Source organism: Eublepharis macularius, chromosome 4 (genome assembly GCF_028583425.1).
Source record: "Eublepharis macularius isolate TG4126 chromosome 4, MPM_Emac_v1.0, whole genome shotgun sequence".
Lineage (NCBI taxonomy): Eukaryota > Metazoa > Chordata > Lepidosauria > Squamata > Eublepharidae > Eublepharis > Eublepharis macularius.
The window spans coordinates 22,342,422-22,369,973 of record NC_072793.1 but is presented as its reverse complement, the minus strand read 5'-3'; the positions used below and the strand labels follow the sequence as shown (position 1 = coordinate 22,369,973).

Genomic DNA, 27,552 nt, shown 5'->3' with positions numbered 1-27,552 from the left:
CCTCGATACCTTGGGTGTGACTTTTCTTAGGAGGGTGCCAATAATGCATCTCTGTCATGTATGCAAGCATCCATGCCATTGTTGTGTTCTATGATATAAGCATCCATGCCATTCTTGTATTCTGCATCTTATACTGGGAGTGTTATAATGCCAAAGTTATATACTGTATCTTCTGCATTTTATATCAGTCACCTGAGGGTGTCCAGACTGCTGTTACTAATTTCCAGAGAAGCCAGTGGCCTCTTTGTTATCTCTAAGAAATATGCGCTTTCACTTCTGAGTGTCCTTGGATCGGAGCTGCAGCTGTGTACTGAAATGTATCTTTTTCACAGGAGGGAATGATTCCACTCTGTACTTTGTCTAGACTAAACTAATCTGTTCCCATGTAACTTTTTGGGTTTTCGCGCCTGAATGCAAATGGCCCAAAGGGCGGGAGAACGTCTCCTATAATTAGTAGTCCTATTGTTTGAATAATCACTTCTGCCAGCTTCTACCTACGAGTGCAGACCTGAACTGAATAGATCTCTGAATAAAGTTTCTTCAACCAATGCACCTGCGTGCTTGCTCAGAGGGGCTTGGGTATCTAACTGCCAGGGACTGCCACCCTAGGACTGACAATCTTTTATAAAGACGGCCGCGCATTCATGTCACTTCCATTACATAGAGTCATAGAGAAAGAGAGATAAAGCACCATTCTAGCTATTTCCCACTCCCTAGAAAGGCGCCTGGGTTGGAATGATGTGAAAGATTTATTGCATCAGGCTGGAGGCCATAACGTCATGGTGCAAAAGCTTTGGGATTTATGCACTCTATTAACCGAAAGCATAGGAACTGATAAATATGGAGCCCAGCTACCATGATTCATAGAGGCTACAAAGCTGAATGGCCTATTAAATAGTTTTGCTAATTCCTTGCAGGTCCATTGAATAACCATTTCCCTACAAAAGAAGGGTTTTCAAGAGCTCTCCTCAGATGTTTGTTTTCAAGCAAGCGTTCAAATGTCAGTGAGATTTCAGTTCTCAAGTGGGGCCTGGGCAAGAAAAATGAAGCAGGTTGCTAACCTCCCCCGCCCCCCAAACCCTCTAGGTAGTAGAAATAGGGACTGATTCTCAAAAGTGAAATTCAGGAGATATGTCATGTGTAGGGTTGCTAGCCTCCAGGTAGTGGCTGGAGATCTCCCGGAATTACAACTGGTCTCCAGGCCACAGAGATCAGTTCACCTGGAGAAAATGGCTACTTTGGGGGGTGGACTCTATTGAATTATGCCATGCCAAGGTCCTTTCCCTTACCAAACCCCACTTTCTCCAGGTTTCTCCAGGTTTCACCCCCCAGATCTCCAGGAATTTCCCAACTTGGAGCTGGCAACCCACTGCGAAGAAATGCTTCATCTGCATAAGACATCTTCTGAAATGCTGGAGATAGACACAGATGGGCGTGAGCTGGTATCAGGCAAAGCACTGGTATTAAAGTACTGCATATTTTTAAAAAGCCATTTTGATTAGCCTTTTACATTTGTTATACGTCCAGAAATCAATAAAAAGGCAAAGTTTTAAACTGGGGAATTGTTACAAGTATTTGTCTCTATTCTTAACAAGAAAAAAAAAACAGACTACAGTTCATGATTGGTGAACACTGGTGAAAGCTTGTATATAAAATAAGAGAATGCCGTTTTAGTCCGCATCAAATATTAAGGGAAGCAATTTTACACTCCTTCCCCCATTTAGGTTATAAGATAGCCCTTTAAAAACTATAGGCGTGATTTATTTTCTTTAAAATAGTAGTGCGTATTGTTGTGGCCTAGCATCATTATGTAAGTTTTTGATGAGGAATCCAAGGAAATGTATATATCTAATTATTGTCACGAACTCTACAATCTCTTATGAATTATGTGTTACTGACTGACTGGGAAATTAATGGAAAGAGACTTGTAAAAGAGAGGGGCATTGAGTTTATTTTTTATTTTACTTTATTTATACCCTGTCTTCCTCCCCGTTGGGAATCCGAAGTGGCTTACATCATTCTCTTCTCCTCTATTTTTTCCTTCACAACAAACCCGGCAGGGTAGGTTAGGCTGAGAGCAAGTGACTGGCCCAAAGTTGCCCAGTGAGCTTCCATGGCAGAGCAGAGAATCAAACCTGGGTTGTCCAGATCCTAGCTTGCCACTCTAGCCACTACACCACTAGTGAAGGGATGGTTGTGTCCCTGAATTACACACACACACAACCTCCTTTCCCCACAACGTATCTGTGTTACAGTAAGGTAAAAAATGACGTTCGTTTCCTCCGTTAGACCAAATCAAATTTATTTTGTTTTGTTTTCTCTTTGACTCATTAAAGGACCTGTCCTTTTTAATATCCGTCCTTAGATTGGTAAGAATATCTATGTATAATATGCAGCCCGAGGCCTTTCCAGCTTCTCTGGGGAATCCTGTAAGCTGCCAAGCAGAACTCATTAGGTGAGTGCTGTATAGCGAACCGAGAGGTGCTGCTGGTGAGATTTGGTTAGACCCAACGGAATGAAGAATAGCCAGTGCTTCTTCCCCTGCAACTGCTGTCTCCAGATGTCAGAAGCAATTGCTGCAGAGAGGGAAAGGGGCCTGAAGGCAGCTGAAATAGCCGCTCCAGCCTTCCCCCAATAAAGGCTCGGACTGCCATTGGCTTCCTGTGATGACTCCATCTGTTGTTTCTGCTGATTATCAGGCCTTGGAAGGAGCCGGATGAGTATTGCTTCATCAGAGAATCTGGGTTTAATGTGTCATTTCCTCATTCACCCACCCATCCACCCTGCACAGGCAGATCTTTGTGAGCGGCTTGTGTTCTGATTTTCTGTAGAAAATGCCAGATCTGTGACGAATGCACAAGGGGTAAAGGTTCTGGGAATGGATGACAGTGCCCTTCCCAAGCTAGTGCATCTCACTGACAAAGCGTTGACTCGTTAAATGTAGAAAGCTCCTGGCTCTTTCCTACTCCCTATGGGCTGGTGCAAGGCCATATCGTGAGTGGGCGGCCTGCGAGAACAGCAGTGGCCACTCGCCATATGTCTGACCCTTTACAGTCCTTCCCCTTCCATTTGCAGTATTAAAAGGCAGAAGGGGTATGGCAAACAAAGACTGGGCTTCTTTAAGTACACTCTTTAAATAAAGTTAGAGAGCCTTCTTTCAGAGACAGTATGTTTTTCACGAGAATGCACTTTGAAATAACTCCTTCTCTCTCTCTCTCTCTCTCTCTCTCTCTCTCACACACACACACACACACACACACACACACACACACACACACACACACACACACACACACACACACACACACACAATGTGCAAACAGAAGCAATGCAGTTCCTGCTTAGCACCTCATATTTTATCCCCCACGAATGCTTTTATTCTGGCATAAATTTTGTGATACTTGTTGCAGGGCTTTTTTTTCTGGGAAAAGAGGTGGTGGAACTCAGGACCGCACAATGATGTCACTTTGGGTCAGCTGGAACAAGGGGGGAGTTTTTTAAAGTTTAAATCACCCTCTGCGAAAATGGTCACATGGCTGGTGGCCCCGCCTCCTGATCTCCAGACAGAGGGGAGTTGAGATTGAGAGGCGTGGAGGGCAATCTAAACTCCCCTCTGTCTGGAGATCAGGAGGCAGGGCCACCAGCCATGTGACCATTTTCAAGAGGTGTCGGAACGCCATTCCACTGCATTCCCGCTGAAAAAAAGCCCCGTTTAGTTGTAAGGATAAAGGTGGACACTTTTGAAATTTTCCCTGTATGAAGACAGGCTCCTTATAACTTCTCACCTAGTTAGTGTTCCCTCATTACAAGACTAATATTCTCAGTAACGACTTTGTATTGACGGCATCTAATTTGAGTCTAACATTATGTTTCTGCTTGGGTTGTCCCCAGGTCTACTCGATCAGACATACTACCGGATTTCTGTTCTGGGAACTCAATTCCCAGGTGTGCACGGCTTTAATTTGGATCAGGACCATAGTGTACAATGAGAAGGGACTTCAGCTCCCCCCTCTCATCCCATGCCGCCTTTCTGAACTTGTGGCCCACAGGGGCTGCTATTTATCTCATTCATAAAGTATAGGTGTACCCCATCAGTACATGTACAGTTCCCAAATAACATTGCCAATTATAATGCAATACAAATAACACTGTTGACAAGACAGGTGCAGATTGGGTTGATCAAAATAAGGAAGAGGGTGCAGGTGGTGAAATCCTGTGGGTACATATAGGTTCGTACTAGGGTTGCCAAGTCTGGTTTGGGAAATTCCTGGAGATTTTGGGGGTGGAGACTGAGGAAGGCAGGGATGGAGGAGGGAGCTTATCAGTGGGGAGTAATGCCACAATCTACCCTCCAAGGCAGTCATTTCCTCCAAGGGAACTGATCTCTGTTGTCTGGAGGTTAGTAGTCATTAGGGAGATCTCCCGGCCCCACCAGGTGCTTAGTAACTTATCTTGAACCTTCTTGGAAGAAGGTAGAATACAGAAGAGGATAAAGCTGAAGAGGGACCTACCAACGCTGCTAGACACCTCCCCGCCTTCATGAAATAGACGTGCCTTCCACTCGTACAGGAAGTGTTTTGCGATCACAGCCATTATTTGCAACAATATGTATTGCCTGAAGCTTATTGTAGTGATATTTGTGTAGATTTCACTACACAAGTACAAGGGGACATTTTTTGTTTCTGTATATTGAATCCTGGTTTCTACTTGTTTATTTGAAAACTTGGAAAAAAAAACGACTACTGAGTGTTTAAAAATTCCTTCATTGTGTGTATTATTAACAGGGCTTTTTTTCAGCGGGAATGTGGTGGAATGGAGTTCTGGCACCTCTTGAAAATGGTCACATGGCCGGTGGCCCCGCCCCCTGATCTCCAGACAGAGGGGAGTTTAAATTGCCCTCTGTGCCAGTGGCGCGGAGGGCAATCTAAAGTCACCTCTGTCTGGAGAGTAGGAGGCGGGGCCACCGGCCATGTGACCATTTTCTCCGAGGGCGCTTTAAACTTTTTAACCCCCCCCTTGTTCCAGCTGACCCAAAGTGATGTCATTGTGCAGTCCTGAGTTCCACCCCTGAGTTCCGCCACCTCTTTTCCCAGAAAAAAAGCCCTGATTATTTACGTTTTGTGTATATTAACATGCACAGGGCTAACTAGCATCTTCTGGGAGGGGGAACCAGCATTGTATCAAGGGTGATGACAATAAACCCAAACTGCTCTCATGGGGAGGTGGCAGAAAAGGAGGAGAGCATCATTATTCAAAGTCGACCGTTATGTGAAGTTCATTATTTTGGGATGCAGACAGAATCCTGCTTTCAAGAATAATTGCAAGCCCATCCATTTTCCGTTGCAAAGCAAATCATTCCTCCAAAAGTTCTTCCTGCCGTCATCACAGAGCAAGGATTTAAAGCGAGTCTAAGGCTCTGCTGGTTTCTTTCTTGCAATAAGGAAAGCAAAGAATGATTGTATCCATGCCAGAACACAAAACACATCTGGGAGATAAGTTTTCCAAGGCTATGACTCAAAAGATATTGAAAAGCTCTGTTAAGAGGAAATAGGCATCAAAGTTCACTTTTAGACCAAAACCTTGCAGGGCAATTTCGATAAAAACCCAGGCTTGCTTGCTCCCCCCGCCTCCTTTTTTTCCGAGCTGCAGTTGCTGATGCCCTTTGAAAAGTAGTTCGCCAATCTCCAGCGCAACTAAAATAGAGAATAGGAGCCAACCAGCACGGTTTCTTGCAGACATATTAAAAAGTCTTATCTGACAAATGTTTCTTTAGTATGCAGTGGGAAAAGCTACAACCATGCCAGAAGAACAGCTTGGCAGCTATTATTAGATATGATTATGTGCTGTTGTAGGATATGAAATTTAAAAACCAAAGCTTTATATGTATTTACCTTTCTCCCCCATTGCTGTTCTGTTGATCTTTGCATGGCCTTATTAAGCAAGAGGGAAGCAAGAGCCATGATCAGCCCCTTTATGGGTTGGATCTTAAGGTCACAGGATGTATGTGAACTAATAGATGCAAGGGGCAACGGTGGGCTGTTTTGCGGAAAAAGAAGGGGGAATTTCCACTCCTTCTCAGTACAGCCCCTCTGCTCACATGGCTACCAGTTAGGGTTGCCAGCCTCCAGGTAGCGGCTGGAGATCTCCCGGAATTACAACTGGTCTCCAGGCCTCAGAGATCAGTTCCCCTGGAGAAAATGGCTACACTGGGGGGTGGACTCTATGGAATTATGCCATGCCAAGGTCCTTTCCCTCCCCAAACCCCACTTTCTCCAGGTTTCACCCTTGAGGTCTCCAGGAGTTTCCCAACTTGGAGCTGGCAACCCTACTACCAACCAGTCCACACAGGTTCTGCAACCCTGGGAATCAAATCTTCCAGGTTTGGAAGGGATTATTTGCTTTTGGGGTCAATTGATCACAGGATCCAACTCTAAGCGTTCTTTGTGGTTAATCTTTTATTGAGGAGTTTTCATATATTTTTAAAAAAGTGTTTTTTTTGGTAATTTTTTAAAAAGGTGCCTGTAGTCATATAGAAGGTTGCACTGACTTCCACAAATTCCCCCCTCACCATTTGGGAGAGCACCCCCAAATGTGCCAGTACTGTTACAAAAATCCTGGGAAATAAATAAGATTAAGCACCAAACACAATACGTTAACTGAGATTTTATATATTATGAGATTTTCTTTATTATGATCGATACGGTTTTTATTCTGGGATCCATGAGGTTAAGAGGAGTCAAAGCTTGGGGAAAGAACTCATGTCTCCACTGACCTTTTCCCTTCTCCATAAACATCTAACACAATTTGTTTGTTTTGAACTTATTCCTTGTTTTAGGCTCTTAGATCATCTTGATTTTGTCCCCTGTTAATACTATGGTACAGTCTGGATGACGTGAGCTCATTTATCAGTAATGTTCCATGACTATTTTTTATTTGCTTTCGTTATACCCCACCTTTTCTCCCCAATGGAGATCCAAAGTGGCTTACATCATTCTCTTCTCCTCCATTTTAACCTCACATCCACCCTGTGAGGTAGGTTAGGCTGCGAGAGACTGGCCCAAGATCACCCAGTGACTTTCCACGGCAGAGCGGGGATTCGAACCTGGGTCTCCCAGATCTTAATCTAACACTCTAACCACTTATGCAACTTGCATAAAGAGAAGCCTGTCTCAGTGCACGGAGAGGGTCGAGATAACTTTAAGAGCTCCTGTAGATCATTCTGTTTTGAATGATCCAGCTCAAGCTACAGTCTCAGCAGGGGGAGGACAGCTGAACCGTCAGATTAAGAGGGTTTTTTATGTACTATGGCAGGGGTGGGCAATTGTGTTGGCTTGGGGGCCACTTTGTGGGAGCGGAGGCTAGCGGAGGGCCGCACCTTTTAAAATGATTGCATTCATTAGTTAACTTTGCATTTCAGAAAAGGTATAAATTGTATCATAAAAATCAATAAATATAAATCAAATAAAATAGTGGTCGTTTTATTCAATTTATTTATTGTGCTAATTTCATATCATCTATAGCTGCAAGCACATTTAATTTTAGAATCTCCAAAATTGCTGTTGCTCTTTCGGTGCCAGGCGCCTGGTAGGTGATTGTCTTGGTGGGCCGCATGTGGCTCTGTAGCGGGCCGCGTGTTGCCCGCGGGCCGCCATTTGCCCACCCCTGTACTATGGTTTTAGGGATAGCATGTGAGAAGAGGCTTTGAGGTTGCAGGGATTGTCAAGGAGCACCTCTCAAACTCTGTTGCTTATGGCATTGGTGCCTGCAGCATATTTTCCAAGAGGTGCGCCCCAATATTTCCTGAGCCATAGCAGAAAGTGCTGCAGTGTAGCTGCTTTAGAGGGTAGGGGGTGAAACATCAAAGGTTCTCCCAGAAAGGGGACACGGACCTACTTGAGGCACTGCTCTATTCTTAAATATTATCCTTACCATTTAAACTTTTTTTTAAAGTATCAGTGACACATTTTCTTAACGAAACATCTCATTTATTTATTATCTCAATTTCACAGGATTATATGCTTGAGGCAAAGATGACAGATTGTTGCTATGAATAACATCATTTTTGTTAAATCTGTAAGCAAAAGGCACGTACTTTTAACTTATCCAGAATAGCTCACTGCATTTTTTTAAAAACCCCACCGCCCAACCCCTCTGTTCTGAACATCTTTACACACACTTCAACCATTTTGCATTTCAGTCAACACGGCTAGTCCAGAAAAAGGAATTAATGACTTTTCTCCACAGCTTGTCCCAGAATGACATTCCCATAACTCAATCTCAAAGTAAATTGCACAGATGTGGGCAAATAGCAGGTTTAAGTAATGTTGATCTATGAGCAAGGGAGAGACCTTGGAGAGTTAAGGGCTTTTGCCATACTTCTTTTGTGACCTCAGGGTAACTTGGTACGTAAGCCATTTTAAGAAATCCTCCTTTGCTGTCACAACGCATAGGGCAAAGAGCAGAACAGAAAGCGACTCTTTCTTTGTGTTTCATTTACAGTTGGGGGTCTTAGGTGTTACTTCAGGATCCAGATCTCAAGGCCTTCTGCTCTCCCCTTTCCGTAAGCCTCCAGGGTCAATGAATTAAGGTTGCTCAGGGCTTTTTTCCCACTGGAACGTGGTGGAACGGAGTTCCGGAACCTCTCAAAAATGGTCACATGGCTGGTGGCCCCGCCCCCTGATCTCCAGACAGAGGGAAGTTTAGATGGCCCTCTGCGCTGCTGGGGCCACCAGCCATGTGACCATTTTCACCGAGGGCAACCCCCTGAGTTCCACCACCTCTTTTCCCAGAAAAAAAGCCCTGAGGCTGCTTATATATTAATTAAAAGATCATTGTCTCCCACAGCAAAGGCAAAATCTGTCAGATTATGGTTGAAGTCCATGTCAATCCAGCTGCGCCTGGTTAGACATGATCACCCTAGAAACTGTAATACTGGTAGGGGTGCCAACAACCTGAAGGAAAAAGTGTCCTGTCCCTTTAAGAGAGGCTTAACATATGGAAATGGGCAGTTGAAGTAAATAACATCACCTGGTAAAAAACTTCCCATTAAAAAGGAGATATTTGTTTGGAGGTTCTAGCAGGGGAGCGCAGCTATCGTATACCCTTGACTGAAGAACAGTACACTCCTTCTATCTGAGATGGTCGTCCTCTTCTACCGAGCGCACAGCTTTGGGAGGGACGCACATGGAGTGGTGATGGAGGAAGGGGACACCCGCCTATCCAGCCAGATCAGCTGAATCAACCCTGGCGATCAATGGGGTGGCAGATGTTGCAGCCAGATCGCCCTCACATCCAAAAAGAAGATATTTTCTTCCAGGCTGCTGGCCACACTAAATACTGGTCACCTGGCAGAACATGGCTTTATTGGGTGGATCTTCAAGGTCAGTTCATTTGCTTGTGTCACACACTCAAGTCCAGGTTTAGATCCAGTGGTGTTCTTACACATTTGATCCACTGCCAAGTTACCTTACCTTTCCTTGTTGTGCCTTCCTGTCACATAAAGGCCTTCTTCTGCCCCAGATGTCATTTGGGAAGCAATCCTAAACCGGCCTACTCTCTTTATTCAATGGGGCTTTTTTCTGGGAAAAGAGGTGGCGGAACTCTCAAGAGGGAAATGAGGTAGAAATACACAGGATTCTTTGAAATCATATTATTTTCAAGCACTATTGCCGAGTATTTTCAAGAGGTGCCAGAACTCTGTTCCCCCACGTTCCCCCTGAAAAAAAGCTCTGGGTTTATGCCTAGGAAAGTTTTTTTAGGATTACAGCCTAAATCACAGAAGACAGGCACTTTAAACTAGCTTTGGGGTATCTTTCACATAATTTGTCTGTAACCAATTTGGATTTTTGCACAGTGTAAAATTAGCATGTGTATATGAATTAAAACGGAAAGGTAGCTGTTGCTTGCCAAACCCTCGTACTCCTGACCGCTAGTATTATGGGATTAGACATGCCTCGATGATTCAAATGATGAGACCTCACAACCTCCCATGTCTGTAGTAGGAACTGCTGTGCTAATTTCAAATTGATCCTGGCTGTTCATAAGGATTATGGCAGATTATTGGGAATACTAATTCTCCCTTTTCCAGTACAAGTTATAATTTATTGTAGTTCATCCTTAGTCTAGCATAAGGCCCGTCCTTTAAAGGTAGAACATTTTCTTACAATTTCTTTGAGAAATAGAAGACCGAGGTTGCCTTTATCTATCTACATTTTTGTTATAATGGTTGATTTTATGCTTTTAATTTTAGTTAACTTCTGTGCCCCCTTTCTACTTAAAAAGGGATCCAAGGAAGGTTACAAGCAGGTTTTTAAAATTTATTTTCATCACAGAAATTAATTAACATTTATAATAATTTGAAACAGTATCAATAATTTATAATAATTTGAACAGCACTCAATTTTAAATTGATTCCGGTGTTTGGCACTTTTTACTCATCAAAAACCCACTACTCTTTAAAAATATTATTTTGCAATTGCACTATTACAATACTAACATTTTAAAAATTATTAGTACTGTCTTGCTATAAAATGAAAAGCAGCGCTGAAGCTCCACCATCACAAAAAAACACGGATAAATTAAACTTTAATTCATGAGAACTATGAGAGCTTGCTAGCCTAGCCAGCCAGGAGAGAACTATAAAGAATTAACTGGGCAGAAAACAAATGAACAAAAGGAAAAATAGAGGGAGAAGTGGTGCCATACCTTTGCCAGAGGGGTCCTAGTACAATAAAGATATGTAGCAGAATAGGATCTTGCCTGTGGGCATGGATTTTTATCAGTAATATAGTGCTGTTATGCAAAATCCTTGTTTTAACTTTGCCAGCAGCTGAATATAGAAAAGGGATCTTCAGCAGCACTCACACAAAAAATTGTGTAGAATCACCCCTTGCTTCTCAGACAGCTTATAAAATATTAGCATCAATCAAACTGATGTTTTGCCTGCAGCCTAAATAAAAGTAGATCCTTTCCCAATTTCAGCAAGGCAGAAAGATGTGCCTCATAAACAGAATCAGGCAATTGATTTGTCTCCATAGCTCCTCATTCAACTTTAAGCAATAAGAGAATCAGTTTATCTTTCAAGAATGTTCTGCTCAAATGAAAATCCATCTGGCCCTGCTTCCTCCCCTCTCTTCACCATGGAAGCTTCCATTTCAGATAATTCCAGCACTGTAACTTGTAGAACCTTATGCTCTCCTGAAACAGAGTAATATCCGACCTGGATTGCCCAGGTGAGCCTGATCTCATCAGATCTCAAAAGCTAAGCAGAGTCGTCGTTGGTTAGTACTTGGATGGGAGACCTCCAATGAAGACCAGGATTGCAGAGGAAAGCAATAGCAAGCCACCTCTGTTAGTCTCTTGCTATGAAATCCTCACCAGAGGATGCCATAAGTTAGCTATGATAACTGAGAGCACTCTTCACCTCTCCACAGATCCAAATAAAAATATCTAAATGCTAGAAATCGCTTGTATTTCAGAAATATTTGTTTAGGCCAAATCCCAACGCTCCTTATCTAGAACTTCTACCAATCTAAAACTTCTCCTTGCCTACCATTTCTAGGCATGAAAGCAAGCTGGTAGGGGGTCAGTAAAGTGGCTGAAGAGGTACCTCCAAGTTTCTGCTTGACGTCACCCCAGAGAGAGAGTGCTAGTAAGAAGTTTATTACTTTCAGATGTGCAGTCTTCAAAGGAATCTTCACAGTCCTGGTATGTTATGTGGATTAGACACGAGGGGCAGACCCTAATTTATCATACAATAACTCAGTGTGGATACAACTGCTTGACAAAGTGGCTGTTTGTATAATCCTGTCAAGTGGTGAAAAAGGTGCGTATTCCATAGGGGCTGCAGACCTGTGGGGAAATGCATGGCAAAACAGTCATTTGTAGGTCTATGCTCAAGGTCAGGTTCAAGAGGTTGAGCAGAATTGTGGAGCCCACATAAAAGATGCAGGGCATCTTTGTCTACAAGTGTATAATCCTGAAGTTGTTCCACCTGGAAATGTTCCTATTTTTCCCAAGCCCTGTGCATAGAGCAGAAACAATTCCCACTGCTAGCTATGAGGTAGGTGAATAGAGCAAATTTTGCCCAATGATAATATGTTCAAATGTGAAAAATTCTGTCATGAGGTATCTGTCTGTGTGGCCGAGAATTAATAGCCCCTGTTAATAGATCGGCTGCACTGATCCTGTTTTGTATTTAGCCGTCTTGCACAGCTTTACTGGTTATAGTGTTGGACTAGGACTTAGGAGGCCCAGGCTTGAGTTCCCACTCTGCCATGGAAGTTTGCTGGGTGACCTTGGTCGGCCACATACTCTGAGCCTACCTCACAAGGTTGTTGTGAGGATAAAATGCGGGCATGGAGAACAATGTAAACTTCTTTGGAGCCCCCTTGGGGAGAAAGGCAGAGTATAAATAAACTAAGTAACAGCAGCTCTTTTACTGGTCTGATCTCTTGGAGGAGGGACCATGGCTCAATGGTAGAGCATCTACTTGATATGCAGAAGAACTCTGGTCCAATACCCAGCACATCCACTTAAAAGATCAGGTAGCAGGTGATGTGAAAGACCTCTACCTGTGTAGACAATAGATCCAGAGGAGTTAGCTGTGTTAGTTTGTAGTAGCAAATAGTAAAGAGTCCAGTAGCACCTTTAAGACTAACCAACTTTACTGTAGCATAAGCTTTCGAGAACCACAGCTCTCTTTGTCAGAGGCTTCATCAGAGCTGTGGTTCTTGAAAGGTTATGCTACAATAAAGTTAGTTAGTCTTGTGTAGACAATACTGACCTTGAGATCAGTGTTCTGAGTCAGAATAAGACAGCTTTGTGTATATTCACTTTTGGTATTCCTCTCCGTGGTATCTTTCCTTTGTAATTTGTATTGGTCTCCTTTTCATCATGTTTATTGTTGATTTCCACTGGACCTCAACTACTTCTTGAGACACTATTTTAAATCCTCCTCCTCCTCCAATAAAGGAAGCCTGGTTAGTGATCAACAATTAACCCATCTGATTTTTGATTCTCAATGCATTACATAAGCCCAGCTAGAATAAAATGAAACGGATTGGCTTTCTCTATACAATTATTTTGATATGCAGAGACCTCTGCCATAGGCCAGCAAGGGAGGCCGGAGAATCTTTAGATGCTCTCCCGACCGGCATCCTGTGATTTCATGCAACCAAGCCGTTCTATTGCTGACATATAATTGATATTTTTAAACATATAGCAACACCTAGAGGCAGGATTCTGAACAGAATTCAGCTTCATTGTACAATATTTAATAGCACAAATGTCTTGTTATCAATAAAATGCTATTGGTTTAAAGCTGCAAAAAAAGTCCCCGAGCTTTCATTTTAAGTCACGATAGTTCTTTTGAACACCTTAGGGTTTACATGCACAAACTTGAACAGAATGAACTCTTTTGGCATAAGAGAAACTATAAGAAGAAATTCACATTTGTGGGCAAAAAACTTTCAGCCAACAAGTGTGCATTTTAGTCTTTTCATATAGTTTTAACACAAAATAATAGAAGTTATCACTGGAAGATAAATAAATTGGGTGCTCAACCACTGCAGTTATTATGCCATCCTGTAATCTGGTTTAAGAAGGCAACTCTATTATATATACTGGCCCTATCTTCACAACCCAAAGATATACCGGAGGACATTGCTTACAATATTTTGCTCACACTATTTAACACTTTTTTCCAGTGCCTGATTTTGGTTAAACTGAACATCTTCCTAGTCTTCCAAGAAGTAACTTGGTTATTTCATAGTTTGTTCATGTACATTCAAATTGTTTCTCATTGCTGTTTTGTGTTCTCGCCCATGTTCTGCTTTAACCTTTAAACACTTCCCAATTTAGTAACATAAGGATTATTTTGAGAATTCTAGTTTACGGCATTGCAGTCTAATAGTAAATAGTAAAGAGCCCCTGGGATGGGCGGTATATAAATTGAATAAATAAATAAATAAATAAATAAATCAGCCCTGCCCAGATGACGTAAACAGCAAAAATAGCCACCCACCGATAAGGCCTCAATTAACTCAGGGGACTTCTCAGGTATACAGAAAAATGTGATTTTGTACACACATTGTATCCAAAGTCTCCAAAATTTCTGTTGAGGACTAAATAGATTGCAGCTAGGAGGGAATGTTAAGAGTACCCGAGAGAGCCAGTTAAAGGAATGTAGACGGGAAGAAAGCAGAGATTTCCTGATGTTCCTTCCTATAATTCCTCATGCTAGCTTGTGTCACATCAATTTAAGTCAGTGTCCCATCTCCCATATCATTGTGAGTTTTTAAAGTTCAGGTAAATGGGCAGATTCCTGGCCCACATTCAGTGCCACCAGAGATCAAAATATATTCAAAGTACAGATGAGAGATGGACCAAAAGGAAATCTGAGCCCCTCTTGCAATGGTCAGGCCCCACCACTACACTAAAAATTAAATCTGGCATTGTACAATAATTGCACTTGTCCAGTCTCTGACCATCAAAGCCTGTTCACGCCAATGAACTCATTTTTTCCAAATGCATTTTAAAAGGTATGCCTTGGTGTCCTCATAGGAAACTTGTGTGCTTTTATTAGCTAAAACAAGCAATAGCAGCATGCTTATATATCACCCTTCTAGACAAACTAGTGTCCAACTCAGAGCAGGGAACAAAGTCTGTTATTAACAAACTCATTATTATCCCAATGCAGCTGGGGAGCAGAGGTTGAGAAGAGTGGCTTACCCCAGGCCACCTACTGAGCTCATGGCAGTAGTGGGATTCGAACCAGTAGCGTGCTGATTCAAAGCCTAGCCACTTATCTACTCACTGACTACATTTTATAGATGTGGAAAAAGCAGTGAAGCTTTAAGAGCCGGATTCCAACTGCTCTGAATAAGCACATTGGGTAAAATAACGATTTACCTGACAGTGCGTAGCGAGAACTAATGTGATGAGATGGGTAAAGGAATTTGAACATTACAAGACATACAAAAAGAATATACAACTCCTCAGAGGACAGAACAGTCATTTCTAAACAGTAGGTCAGCTTCATATTGCTAGACAGTCAAGAGCTGTCAAATGCAAAGAAAACACAGCTGGTCTGGAACAAAGGCAAAAAGATCACCTTTTGTGCAGTTGAAAATAAATCTACTGAATTTCAAATACAACACATGTCATATCTTGTGTCTGGAATATGTATCAGTATTTTGTACTGAAGTTTTCCTTCTACTTTTTAAAATAGGAAACAAGAAATACATTTTGGCCATGCTGTGAATTTTACTGCCGTGTTTAATACCAGTTTACAAGCCTCTACTTACAGAATACAAACCTTTACATTTCAGGCTGTTGTCCTTCAGTTTTGAGAAATACAATAGAGGTGCTTAATTGCTTTATGGTTCCCTCTCTAAAACCTTGAACGCTCTGCCAATCTGCACATTTAATCCAAGGTGGATCTTTCAGGTTCTACAGCTTGTTCACAATCGGCATGCTTAGATCATGTACTTGCTGGCTGTTCGGGAATCCAAGTAACACAAGTGGGAAGCCCCCACAAAAGCATTGCACTTTTTGTTTGCTCCTTGTATACCCTTAAATTCAGTTCTATACGTTTGTTGCCATATTGGCAAGCTATAGAGGTGATGGGGGTGGGGAGGTGTTAATTTTCTATTTTCAGACCTCTCCTTGCTGGTCGTTCACCACCTCTATCATCCATATTGTTCTTCACCCCTTTCCTGGGTCTCTCTTCCCCCATTGTCACGATTACTTTCTTTTCATCACGCTGTTAGATATGGTGTGCCTTTAACTTTCTTGTTATCTCTCTCTCCCTCTCCCTGGGTATGTAACACTGCCACCAGGAATTTAATTCCAACCTGATTAATAAGCCTTCCCCATAGTCTTGTGCCCCAGCTCTAAGGCTCCTTCGTTGGACTGTGTGGTCCCGAGGATGAGGCTGTTGCATGGTAATACCATATCACTCTAGGTTTAACAATAAACCAAATAAAACTTTATTTTACAAGAAGTGTATCAGTTTCAGGATGTTTAGGAACTTTTCTTCAGTAAATAAAGTAGTGAGTGAGGAGTCTCATTTCACAAGCACTGCTCTCTCAAAATTCTCCTTCAGAATGTACTTCGTTCAATCTTTATTTTATTTTGCTTAAATACAACCCAAGTCATATCTCGTGCTGTATTTGAGTGAAACTGAAATACAGTGAAATTCTCCCTTTTAATTCAGGTTTGTCAGCTTCTTCCTCTCACACTCCTATAACACTCTAACAATATTAGGATTTGACTCCATCTAGTCTCTAATGTGTCCTCTGTAAGTATTCTACTTTCCTCTTAGAATCTTAATGCTTTGCAGAGATTCTAACCAGAAGACTGCTTTTCCAGGCTCTGTAGACTGCTGGCTCCCTAACTGTAAACTGAGGACTTTCTCCCAACACGCACTTCTTAGCTCCGCCCATACACTCTGCCACCAACCAATCACTTCATTCATTCCCCTTTCACCCCCTTGTTCTTCTGCAACTTACCAGATCATTACACCCGGATCATTTCTTAGCCTTTCACACCTCCCCATTATTTCCTCAAGAGCATTCTTCTTTTGCGCCATTCCACATATACTTGACTATTCTATCCCCACCCCATGCCCTTCCCATTTATCCTACTTCCACCTGCCTTTAAATTCCCCTTGCTCAACTGGGGGTGGTGGTGGTGGTGAAGGGGAATCGTAACTTTTTGATAACTTTTTTTTTTTGCAAACCATGCCAATGCCATCCTAATTTGCAGAAATCTCTGGCTCTGCATATCCCTGTTGAAGAAGTTTTTATCTGGGAGGCACACATCCATTAGATGCTAAGCTGCAGTGTTAATTTTGCCCTACAGAAAAGTTCATTTGGAGAGGTTTTCTTCAAACTTATGACTGCAGTGGGAAAAGAATGAACTATGCTTCAAAATAAGAGACTAATATTCTCAGTTTACCTGATCAGGGCTATTATGTTCACGGATTCTACACTAGGAATATTTTAAGGCATCCAAGTGCCAGTTTGGGTGGTGGTTTTTCGGCAGATATGTGAACTCTGAGCTTTTAAAGTACTTTAAGTGCATCTAAGTTCATTAAGTGCTTCAACATGGGATGCAACTATTAGTCTGTTAGAAGAATGATTAGAAGGTCACCAGATTGAAAGCACCCATTTATTGTACTACTGCTCGGATTCAAAGTCTAAGGAGATTGGCAGGGAAAACTGGTAGGATCAAAAGACAGACCCGAGTCCACCACACCCCAGAGGATGCACTTTGTGTATCTCTTTGAATAGCAGAACGGAGCCCCACACGTAGCTGTTGTTCCTTAAGGTGCCCTTTGGAAAGATAACACTGAGATAGAAAAACAATTAATTCCTTTATTACAACCCATGGTCTAAGCTGCGGGCATGACTGGGGTTCACTTCAGCTCCTTCACAGCCAAACCTGAAGAGAAGAAAAAAAGAAAGATGCTGAGTCACAAACAGCCAGATTGTGCCCTAATTATTTCTGTTTGTCCGGTTGGGGGGCCCTCAGAGACCACCAAGATTCAAGCTGCTGAGGCTTATTAGCAGGACTCAGTGAGCGCGCTCAGGAGCATGACTTGCTAGCTTGTGAACTAGGAATCCTAAATGATCACAGGGCTTTCCATACATGTACTGCTACAGTGGCTGGACGCTCAGTGATATTTTACACTGAAAGGGCCTATGCCATTGTTCAAACTGTCACAGCTTCACACTGTCCAGTGGTCCCCTTCATTTAGACATAAGGCTTTAAACACCAATCTTATCAGGCTGGCACTGGTGCAACTCCTCCTGCCACCTCTTTGGTGTCTGCTTAATTGAAGGAACAGCACTGCAATCTCTTTTCAATGAATCATGTTTCTGGGCCTTTTTCATCCCTCTTAGTTTCTTTTTTTTTAATTTTAAAGATTTTTATTAACGAACAAAACGACGATACCTCTTACAGCTTCTGAAGCACGCCACCAAATAGTGGTGCTTATTCTGCTCAGTTAAACGTTTTCATCTATACTATTGCCTTCCAGAATAGCCATCGATATGTTAGTTTACACCACTCATTTAAGCTGCATCAAGGTCAATAAAATTGGTAAATGGACAGCCCAAATAAGATCAGTCATATTAAGAATGGCAACTTTAAAGGTGAGTTAGACAGAGGCCAAACAACAATTTCTTGCCAGGAAGAAAACTTCACCAAAATTTGTCAGAGTGGTTTGTTTTTTGCTCACGGTATACTCCTCTTTTTTTGTAGTTGGTCAGCATCAAAGCAGTATCTCAAATCACAGTCTGATAATTGGATGTGAAGCCAAGCCAGCTTCAAGTCATCATTTGCCATTCTGGCTCCACATCAGCTTTCAAATTATGGTCCCAATGTATCAGCCACTTATGGTTCAGCCAAATGGTGGTCTGTTAATATATCTCAACCATGCAAGTAAATATCATCAGCTCTTGGTCCTGGGAAATTCCATACATTCCGTTTTTTTAGTCAGTACCTTTGTTTGATGTCCTTGTGCATATACACCAACAAAAAAAAATTAATTTCACAATGGGCTATTTTGTTTCTATGAAGCTAATCCTTTAATTCCAGAGGCCCATGAACTATAGAAAGATCTGGGATTATGCTTCAAGGTAGGATCAAGAAACTTATTTAGTTGCAAGCAGTATATTTTAATTACAGCAGTCAATGCATGCTTACTCAGGAAGTATACTAATTACAAAATTAAAAAATAAGCCGATGATTTAAAACATAAAAATCTTTCCTTCTTGTAATCATTATACAAGCACCTTGATTTGTCAATTTCCCTTCACTTGCTCCTTCATTACTGCATCATTTCAAAATATTTTTGTATTAATAAACAGAGTGGATCATGTACAGCTGAAGAGATCCGCTTCTTTATCAGGCAGGAAAGGTCTAAGGCGCTTGCTATATTTTCTAGCTGCTGAATCTTAGAATTGGTATAACACAGAACTTGGACTGATTTCCAACTGTAACGTATCTTGATTTACAAGTGACAACAGTAATAACCCTTTCCAGGGCCAACCGGCAAAGCTTAATGCCAGAAGCTAGCTAGTACATATTTATGTGGCCACTTTTGCATGCGTTTTCCTTGTATACAATATATCAAAATGTCAACTACTACTTGTCCCACTTGGTATAGAAGGCAATAAAAAAAGGGGCTGTGCGTAAAAGATCTGTTGGCCAAAACACAAATTTATCAGGGTTCTCCTCTTTTTACCAGAGCCTTCTCCCATAACCATGACAATTTTCATGTTCAGCTACCTGGTGGTAGAGACTGCTTCAATTTTTCAGCCTTTTCCTTGTCTGTGATGACGAGCGTATACAGATACCGGCTGCATCGCACCTTGAACTTCACGTTATCCTTGTTTTTTTTAATCTTGACAGCTGCAAGGTAAAACAGTAATGTTAGCACTGCATCCACAACACTAATGTAACCGGCTGACTAGTACGACACTAGAACAAAAGCCTACTAGAAAGACAGGCAATCTCTGGCATAAGTGCCAAATACCAGCGCGCCAGACCAGTTTCCTCAGCACTCTGGGCCGTCTTTCCAACCCGGGTACTGGAGCCTGCAGCACGGGCGAAAAGACAATGGCATGTCTTATCACCACCTCTCAGATCCACACAGCACTACCAGGGACTGAGACGAGCCCCTAAGGACCTAGGAGCACCACTGGAGATTGATTTGCGCCCACTGTATCTGACCAGGAGCCACCCTGAACCGCCCGCCCCACATTTATTTTTTGGCATACCAACATCTTCACAGGAAGATACTTGTGCTTCCTCAGCTCTGAGGCAAAATGGTTGCCAATCCCTACGCTAGTGAGATGCAATCTCTTGGACATAAGAAATGGGGCTGAACCTCATGTCTTCACACAGTATGGGCCTTTTCTAAAGATGTCCGAAGGAAATGATATAAAACTTAAGGCAAGCTGATTATCACACACACTACTTTCTACAGCCAGCCAGTGCAGTGATGTGGTTAGAATGTCAGATGAGGGGGGATTCAAGCTCAACCCCCCCCCCTGTGTCAAAGCTTGTGGAAGGACCTCTGGCCAGTCATTCTGGCAGTCATGAGAACAAGCTGAAGCTGCATCCAGACAAAGCAGAAGTTTGGGAAGGTTGATACTTTAGAGGGATTGAACCCATTTGCCTTAGATGGAATGGAATTTGCATTTACAGATCAGGATAAGAGCTTGGCGGTGTTCACGGCCCCTGTCTTGTTCTTTGCAAAGCAGGATGGCGTGATGGCCGGAAGCGCTTTCTATCCCCTGCATCTAGTTCACCAACTCTCTCCTTTCTTAAGATCCCGTTCTTCTGTAACCCCACAGTTGTATTACTGTAATGTGTTCTACACTGGGCTGCCCTTGAAGACTATCCAGAAATTCTAGCTGGTTCAAAATATGGCAAGCCAATTACCATCAGGGTTTAGCTGATGGGGACAGATCCGTCCCATCTTAGAACAGCTACACTGGCAGCCAGTTTGTTTCAGAGCGGGACCACAAGTGACAAAAGGCACAGATTGGACACTTGTCTGCTTCCCTCAAGTTTTGATGGGAAATGTAGGCGTCCTGGTCTCGCAGCTTGGCTCTCCGACTGCTGTCCAACGGACTTTTCAACTGTCACTTGTCCAACATTCCGCCAAGCTGCCTACATTTCCCATCAAAACTTGAGGGAAGCTGACAAGTGTCCGACCTGTGTCAGGCATCACTTGTGGTCCCGCTCTCAGAGTCCAATTCAAGCTACTGGTTATGACTGTCCAAATGGTTCATGGCCTAGAACCCATATATCTAAAGCAGGGGTCCCCAATGTGGTGCCTGTGGGCACCATTGTACCCACTGACACCTTTCCTGGTGAGCTCCCAAGTGCTTTTAAAAAGTGGGTGGGGCCAGGTGGGGCTTTGCCAAGCACGGCTTCCAATTAGCCATTGGAGATTTGATTGGCTGTTCAAGTTTTTAAAATCATTTCTTTGGCAGAAGCTGCTTCCACATCACAAGGATCTTCACAGTCTGACTGAAGGTAAACAGCCATTTTCTGCCTCCTGTGGCAGCTATTTTGTGGCTGCATCCACCACACTGCTTAAGAATTCCAAATGTGCCCACAGGCTCAAAAAGGTCGTGGACCCTTGATCTGAAGGACCGTCTTCTCTCACATGTCCTCATCTGCCAACTAGGGTCTTCAGGTTGCCACCAACCAGTTGTTTCCTCACTTCAGGGGGCCCACCTGGAACAAACTTGAGCCTGTCTCTCTTCCACTGCCGCTCCCATTTTTTGGAACAGACTGCCTGAGTGGAGCACTGCTGCTTGATATGTTCAGGAGGCACTGCCAGGGCTCTGCATGGGGCATAAACTGTAGGCATCTTTGAGGTGGGAGGCAGCTGGGGTTTCACTCTATTGGTTTTAAATTATAATGCTTTAATTGTGACTTGTAACCACAAGAAAAGACCAAACATTTTAATAAATTATCACTTCGCAGGACTATTGTAAGGGCAAACAAGGTGGGAACAATGTACGCCACCGTGAACTCCTTGGAGAAAGGGGAGGAAAAAAAGATTAAAACAGGTTTCTCAAATTTGAATATGAATGGAAATACCCTTCAAAGCATGCTTTCAGTAGATGGCAATGATATCCTGAACAGTAAATGAAACCACTAAACACTACAGAATGCTGTGTCACAAAGCCATGTAGTATTTGAATAAACGTATAAAAGATGCTAATCAAAGAGGTTCCAAGAGAGCCCATTCCATTACTTAAGGAACTATTAAATTGCATGCTATTATTCCAAGAGTACAGCGTATACAATACCACCTACAATTTATGGAAACAGTGTGGCATTTAATAATAATACCTCTATTATATAAACCCTTTTGTCCCATAAAGCATTCAAAGTTTTAGACACCAGCTCTAAAGATGCTCGAGGTCCCTCCGATCTTCTTGTTTTGTAGGCCCAAACTGCTCTACATACAAAGTTGTTTTGATGCTGCAACAAGCATTTGGAGGTCAGTTTAACAGTCATGAATTCAGTTAGTGAAGTAAACCTCTTCAAATAGGATTCTAAAGAATACCATCAATGCACGAGAGATTTTTACACCCTCTCTCGTACCTGGCTCTTAAGTTACAGAACACAATGCACACTCATGTGAGAAGGATTCTTTTTTCTTCCATGATAAATGCGTAAAGCACACTTGAACAGTGGGAAAAAATCTATCTACATAGAACAACCATAAAACAATCTGCACAAAAGGTAAATGCCAAACAGCTTAGCAAAACCATTTTCTTTGCTCCCGCTTCAGAGAATGAACAACCACTTTTAAACCCTGAGGTTATACAGTTTGGAAAGGAAGAATTCTGTTTCTTGCCTTTCTTTGAGTACAAGGTAAAATGTTTTGTTCCATCTACTTAGTAGCAAATTGCTACAGGTGAAAAGTTTCTGCTCCGGCATAGCAACATCCAAGCAAACATGCTCTGCTAAAAGCACTACAGAGAACATTTTCTCTCCTTATACTGCCTCAGATTGCTAACACAAAAAATTGAAAGCCTTGAACTATGTATTTGGAAGCAACATCATAAAGAAATATATTAATAAGAGGGAATTAATGCATCCACTTGGTACTGCAGGGAAAAGTCTTATCTTATTCCAATAAGAAGCTAACAGCATTTACAACTCGCAATCATCCCTTTTAAATGCTGTATCTCTCACTAGAGTCATTTAGGGTTTGGCATCAGTCCTAGAAATCTTGGGTAGCCACAGAAAAGAAAAAGCAAACAGACAATAGACTACAGTATCTGGATCATATATAAAGCAGGACCAGTTTCTAACTGAACTTTTTTAACATCACAAGATCTTTCTAAAATCACAACCTGAAAATACTCATGTATATTGCCAATTTATATCAGTTTAACTGCTTTTACTCTTTCTACAAAGAACCTTGTGAATTTCAGTTTTGCAAGCAATCTCACCTCTTATAACATTCTTTTCCAACCAAAATGTACATATTTCTTAAGGGAAAGGTACAACCTCAGTTCCATTCAGATTTTATTTTTCTCTCCTCTATCACTTCTACACATGGTGAGCTCAGGAGCAGGTCTCAGAGTTGTATGCTTCTTCCTTCCCATGCATTTTTTTTTTGCTGTCAAGTCACAGGTTACTTATGGCAATCTCATGAGATTTTCAAGGCAAGCCACATTCAGAGGTGGTTTGCCATTGGTTGCCTCTGTGTGGCAACTCCGGACTTCCATCCAGGGCTTCTAGGATCTGACAAGGTTGGGCTAGCCTGGGTTGTCCAGGTCAGGACATTCACGTCAAATACCCCCCCAATGGAAAAATCTTTAAATGCTGCCAATCAGGATGTTATCTTGTGTGCGCGTGGCAGCAATGAACAGGCCCACAAATGAAAAGCTTAATCTTGAATGGAGACTGAAACTTAGAGCAATGATGTTCTGATTTATTAGCAGCACTTAACTGCTCTGCACTCCTCCACATTATGGTCACCACCACTACCCTGTAAGGCAGGGTAGGCAGAGAGAATATCTGACTACAACAAGGGCACAAGCCCTAGGAACCCAATAAATTCAGCATGACCTGAATTTGCATTGATCAGAAACGGAAAATATCCAAACGAAAATATCCATCTGGAGAGTGTGATTGGGACTATTATGTGTGTAGAGGAGGCCAGGATGAAGGGAAACCGAAACGAGCAACTCTAAGCTGGCAGGCTCATTGCCACCTACCAGGAGATCCAGAGGGATCCTATTAGGCTCTTCTGATATTGCTGTTTTGGACACTTACCTTTACATTGACCATCCTGATGTGAACACAAGAGGAAGAATCATTCCAAGGACTACTCCAGCATATTTAGATTATAGAATTGTCATTGACTCTTTGCAGCAACTATGGGACAGATGTGTGTACTTGTTGTATTTATAAATGTATGCATTGTAAATATTTGACTGATTGTACATTTTTTGTATTCACTTGGTGAGTAAGACACAAATAACAAAATATTTTGATATAATAATCATAGATTTATTGGGTTCCTAGGGCTTGTGCCCTTGTTGTAGTCTGTTTGGGTTGAGACCCCTCTCTTTTTTGTTACTGGAGAGAGAGAATATCTGGCCCATGGTCACCCAACAGGCTTCATGACAGAGTATTTACACAAATATCATCTGAACATATTCTTGTTTTTCCAATCTGTCCCACCCTTTCGTGCAGGATCGGTTCCTGAATTGTAAGCCATAAGGCACAGATGTGTCATTCTCAATTCCTGGTGGAGCGCTCAATCTACTCTTTAAGCAGCACACTGAAACAGGGCTTCACTTGCAGCATCAGTATTGTTTATAGAAAAGAAATGTACTCAAGAAGGAAAGTCCTTCGTGAGAAGATAAAAATCGTATGTATTTTAAAAAGCCAGTGATCACCACTCACATTTTGCATCTTTCCTCCTTGCTGTCAACAGGAAGTCTTTGATCTCTTCAATTTTGCGAGGCTGTAATAAAAACAAGGACTTTGAATTTTTCATGTTGGTGTAACTGAACGTCACTCACATTAATTATTATTATTTAGTTTTGCAGCCCCACTTTCCCTTTCACGTTGAACTTATCTACCAGACACCCACAATCTAAACCTTACAAACTGCAAAACCTCATATTGTTATTAATATTAAATATGAAAAATTAGCAACAGGAATAACAACAAGCTTTCATAATAAAGACACGATTTAGACCTAAATTTATGTATTCTGAAGGGGCCTGGATTGGATTCTGGCGGATTGCTCTCTGCAAATATTTATTCAGTGTGTTTGAGCTGACAACTACATTAAAACAAAAGCAGTTTCTATAGTACAGGACACAGAGGACCTGAAAATAAAAATGCTACGATCATACCAGATTTATATAACTCTATGGCGCACATTTAGAATACTGTACTCAGCTTTGGTAATGCCGTTTAAAGTTTGGGGTTTGTTTTTTTGCTCAGAAAAACAGACCTAGAAGGGTGGTTGGATATGCTAGAAAATTATACATACTGACAAAGAGAATGTTTTCCCATCTCATATAACACTAAACTTCAATGAATGAAGTCAACTGACAGCAGATTCAGGACAAAGAACACACTCCACGGTGCATAATTACTAGAATTCCTGGCCACGAAATGTAGTGACAGACACTGGTTTAGGAGGCTTCATGGGGGATTCTACCAATAGCACTGGTAACTAAAGGGAACCAGGATACAATCTATTCTGAATATCAGTTGCTCTAAGAACGACCAGGGAACTTGACTTCACAATGTCCTTACGCACAGCATCCAGCAGTGCAATGTGAGATATTTAAGATGCCAGACTAGATGGACTCTTGGTCTGATCCACCAGGGTTCTTCTTACGTCCTTGGCCTCACGTGCCCTACACTTGTAGCATACGACAGCAGCAAGCATCTAAAAAACCAGGTTCTACTACAAGGGCAACAGTAAACTCATAGATCAAGACGGGTAGCCATGTTAGTCTGTCTGTAGCAGTGGAAAAGAGCAAGAGTCCAGTAGCACCTACAAGACTAATTTGTGGTAGGATGTGACCTTTTGTGAACCACAGCTCTCTTCTTCAGATACAGCTTGAATGCGAGTCCACATGTGGACTCACATTCTAGTTGTATCTGAATACAAAAGAGCAAGAGTCCAGCAGCACCTGTAAGGCTAACAAAACTTGTGGTAGCGGTTGAGCTTTCGTAAGCCACAGCTCACTTCTTCAGATTCCACTCACAGGTTCTCCGCCACGGGCATATAACCCTACTTGTAAAAGAGATGAACAACCTAAGCTATAATAACTGTATTAAAACTTTCTGCTCGGCTCCCTTTACACGCGTAAGTTCTAACCAAAACTGCTAAGCAGGAACGCCAAAGCTCCTCCTCACGTTGTCTCCCCTCCCGCACGGCATAAAACCCGCACCTTAATCGAAAAAGGGATACCAGAAGCGGCGGCGTCCCAGTCAACCCCCCCCCCCCCGCACTCACCATGGCGACGGCTTCTAGCGACTGCGGCCTGCGAGAGAAAAATCAAAATGGCCAAATCACTCGGGATTCACGCGGGAAAGGGAGCAGCACCCCGCGCCTCCTCTCCCCCCAAATCTCCCCCACGGCACTCCCGGCCACCCCTTCTGTGTCCGCCGCCCCCTCGTCCCCTCCCTCTAACCAACCCCGCCGCGGATGGCGCCGGATCTAAAACGGCTCTCACCAAGGTCCGAATCTCAACGGCCGAAGGCCCTGAAACAGAAGAGAGCGAGCACTTCCGCATCCGGGTAATTAAATCCGGCTGGGGATTGAGCTAAGGATGCCGAAGAGGGACAAAATTTTCTTTCGCCCAACCTGATCAGATCCGCCGTTTTTCGATGTGTTACCCCCAAGAAAATAATCGTAGCGCATCATTAATAACGATCAATTAGGTCAGCACTATGTTGGATTAGTAACGTGTTTGAGTTAATAGAAGCAGTTCCAAATTAAGAATTTGTTGTTGTTAACGATGGTTAAGTGGCTCACGGTTGCGTTAGGGATCTGCGCTTAATCAATTGGAAGCGGACCCCGTTGAAATCCGTGGGTCAGCTTCCAAGTTAAAATGATCAGAGCAGTGAGCAATACTGTTGCCAGCCTCCAGGTGGTGGCTGGAGATCTCCTGGAATTACAACGGATCTCCAGGCAACAGAGACCAGTTCCCCTGGAGAAAATTGCTGCTTTAGAGGGTAGATTCTATGGTATTATACCATTCTGAGGCCCCTCCCCTCCCCAAACCCCACCCTCTCAGGCTCCACCCCCCACATCTCCAGGAATTTCCCAGCCTGGACCTGGCAACCCTAGTGAGCAAGCTGGCAGCCTTGGCCAGTTACGTGTTTGTGCCATATCAGTATATGGTGTACAGGAGCATGTATTTGGCTTGGCTCCTGTTAAGGTGCATCTGAAATATACAGATGAAGAATGTAATGTGTGAAGTGGGCTCTTACATTCTAAGTGATTAACAGAATGGTGTTTTTTTCCCCCCTGGGTGATGAGTGTGGAGAATAGAGCATTCTCTCTTTTGCTCGTTCTCCCAAACATTATTTCATGTTCTGCAACACCGGATAAAGGGGAAGCCAGGTTGTTTGCTCCATCTGCTACATAAAGAATAAGAAATAGAGTATCGGGATGTCCCTTTTTGCAGCTTCGGGGTTTTTTGGTTAAAAGTCTGTGGTAAATAGAAGTGAGTATGCCTGGTTTTTATATAGAATAGGAATATAACGTCGGCTGTCTTCCTTTTCAGTCTGCTGAGAAGCAAATGTCAGTTTCATTCTTCCAAAGACTACCTACCCTGTCACATACTGGAGTGAGGCTGTGTAGATTAAGCTGCTGCAGCACAGTGGTAAAGTGGTTTGGCTGCAAATAACAACATCAGCAGCAGCAGCACTTATATACCGCTCTTCTAGACAGATTAGTGTCTCACCCAGAGAACAAGTTAGTGTTATTATTATCCCCACAATGCAGCTGGGGAGCTGGGGCTGAGA

At 42.5% G+C, this 27,552-nt stretch overlaps 1 protein-coding gene across 2 annotated transcripts; it reads right to left on the bottom strand.

Moving 5' to 3' along the window:
- Positions 1–17,358: 17,358 nt before the first annotated feature.
- RPL38 (ribosomal protein L38) lies at positions 17,359–26,334 on the bottom strand. 2 transcript variants are annotated; one of them, XM_054978810.1, is made up of 5 exons: positions 26,256–26,334; positions 26,036–26,063; positions 24,460–24,520; positions 19,297–19,419; positions 17,359–17,445 (listed from the first exon to the last, which is right to left on the bottom strand). In XM_054978810.1, exons 2-5 carry the CDS (start codon positions 26,036–26,038, stop codon positions 17,420–17,422), a joined length of 213 nt encoding a protein of 70 aa, XP_054834785.1. In that variant the 5' UTR covers positions 26,039–26,063; positions 26,256–26,334; the 3' UTR covers positions 17,359–17,419. The 2 variants fall into 2 exon arrangements, with proteins under 2 accessions (XP_054834785.1, XP_054834786.1); XM_054978811.1 differs by having other exon boundaries at positions 26,036–26,056; positions 26,247–26,315.
- Between the last annotated feature and the right edge of the window lie 1,218 nt (positions 26,335–27,552).

Excerpts from the sequence above, each read along its gene's own strand:
- RPL38 (XM_054978811.1), bottom strand. The coding sequence starts at position 26,315 with ATGCGGAAGTGCTCGCTCTCTTCTGTTTCAGGGCCTTCGGCCGTTGAG. Across the intron at positions 26,057-26,246 it reads TTCGGACCTTGGTGAGAGCC|TCGCTAGAAGCCGTCGCCAT; the intron begins GTTTTAGATCCG and ends CGCAGGCCGCAG. Across the intron at positions 19,420-24,459 it reads AAGGAGGAAAGATGCAAAAT|CTGTCAAGATTAAAAAAAAC; the intron begins GTGAGTGGTGAT and ends TTTACCTTGCAG.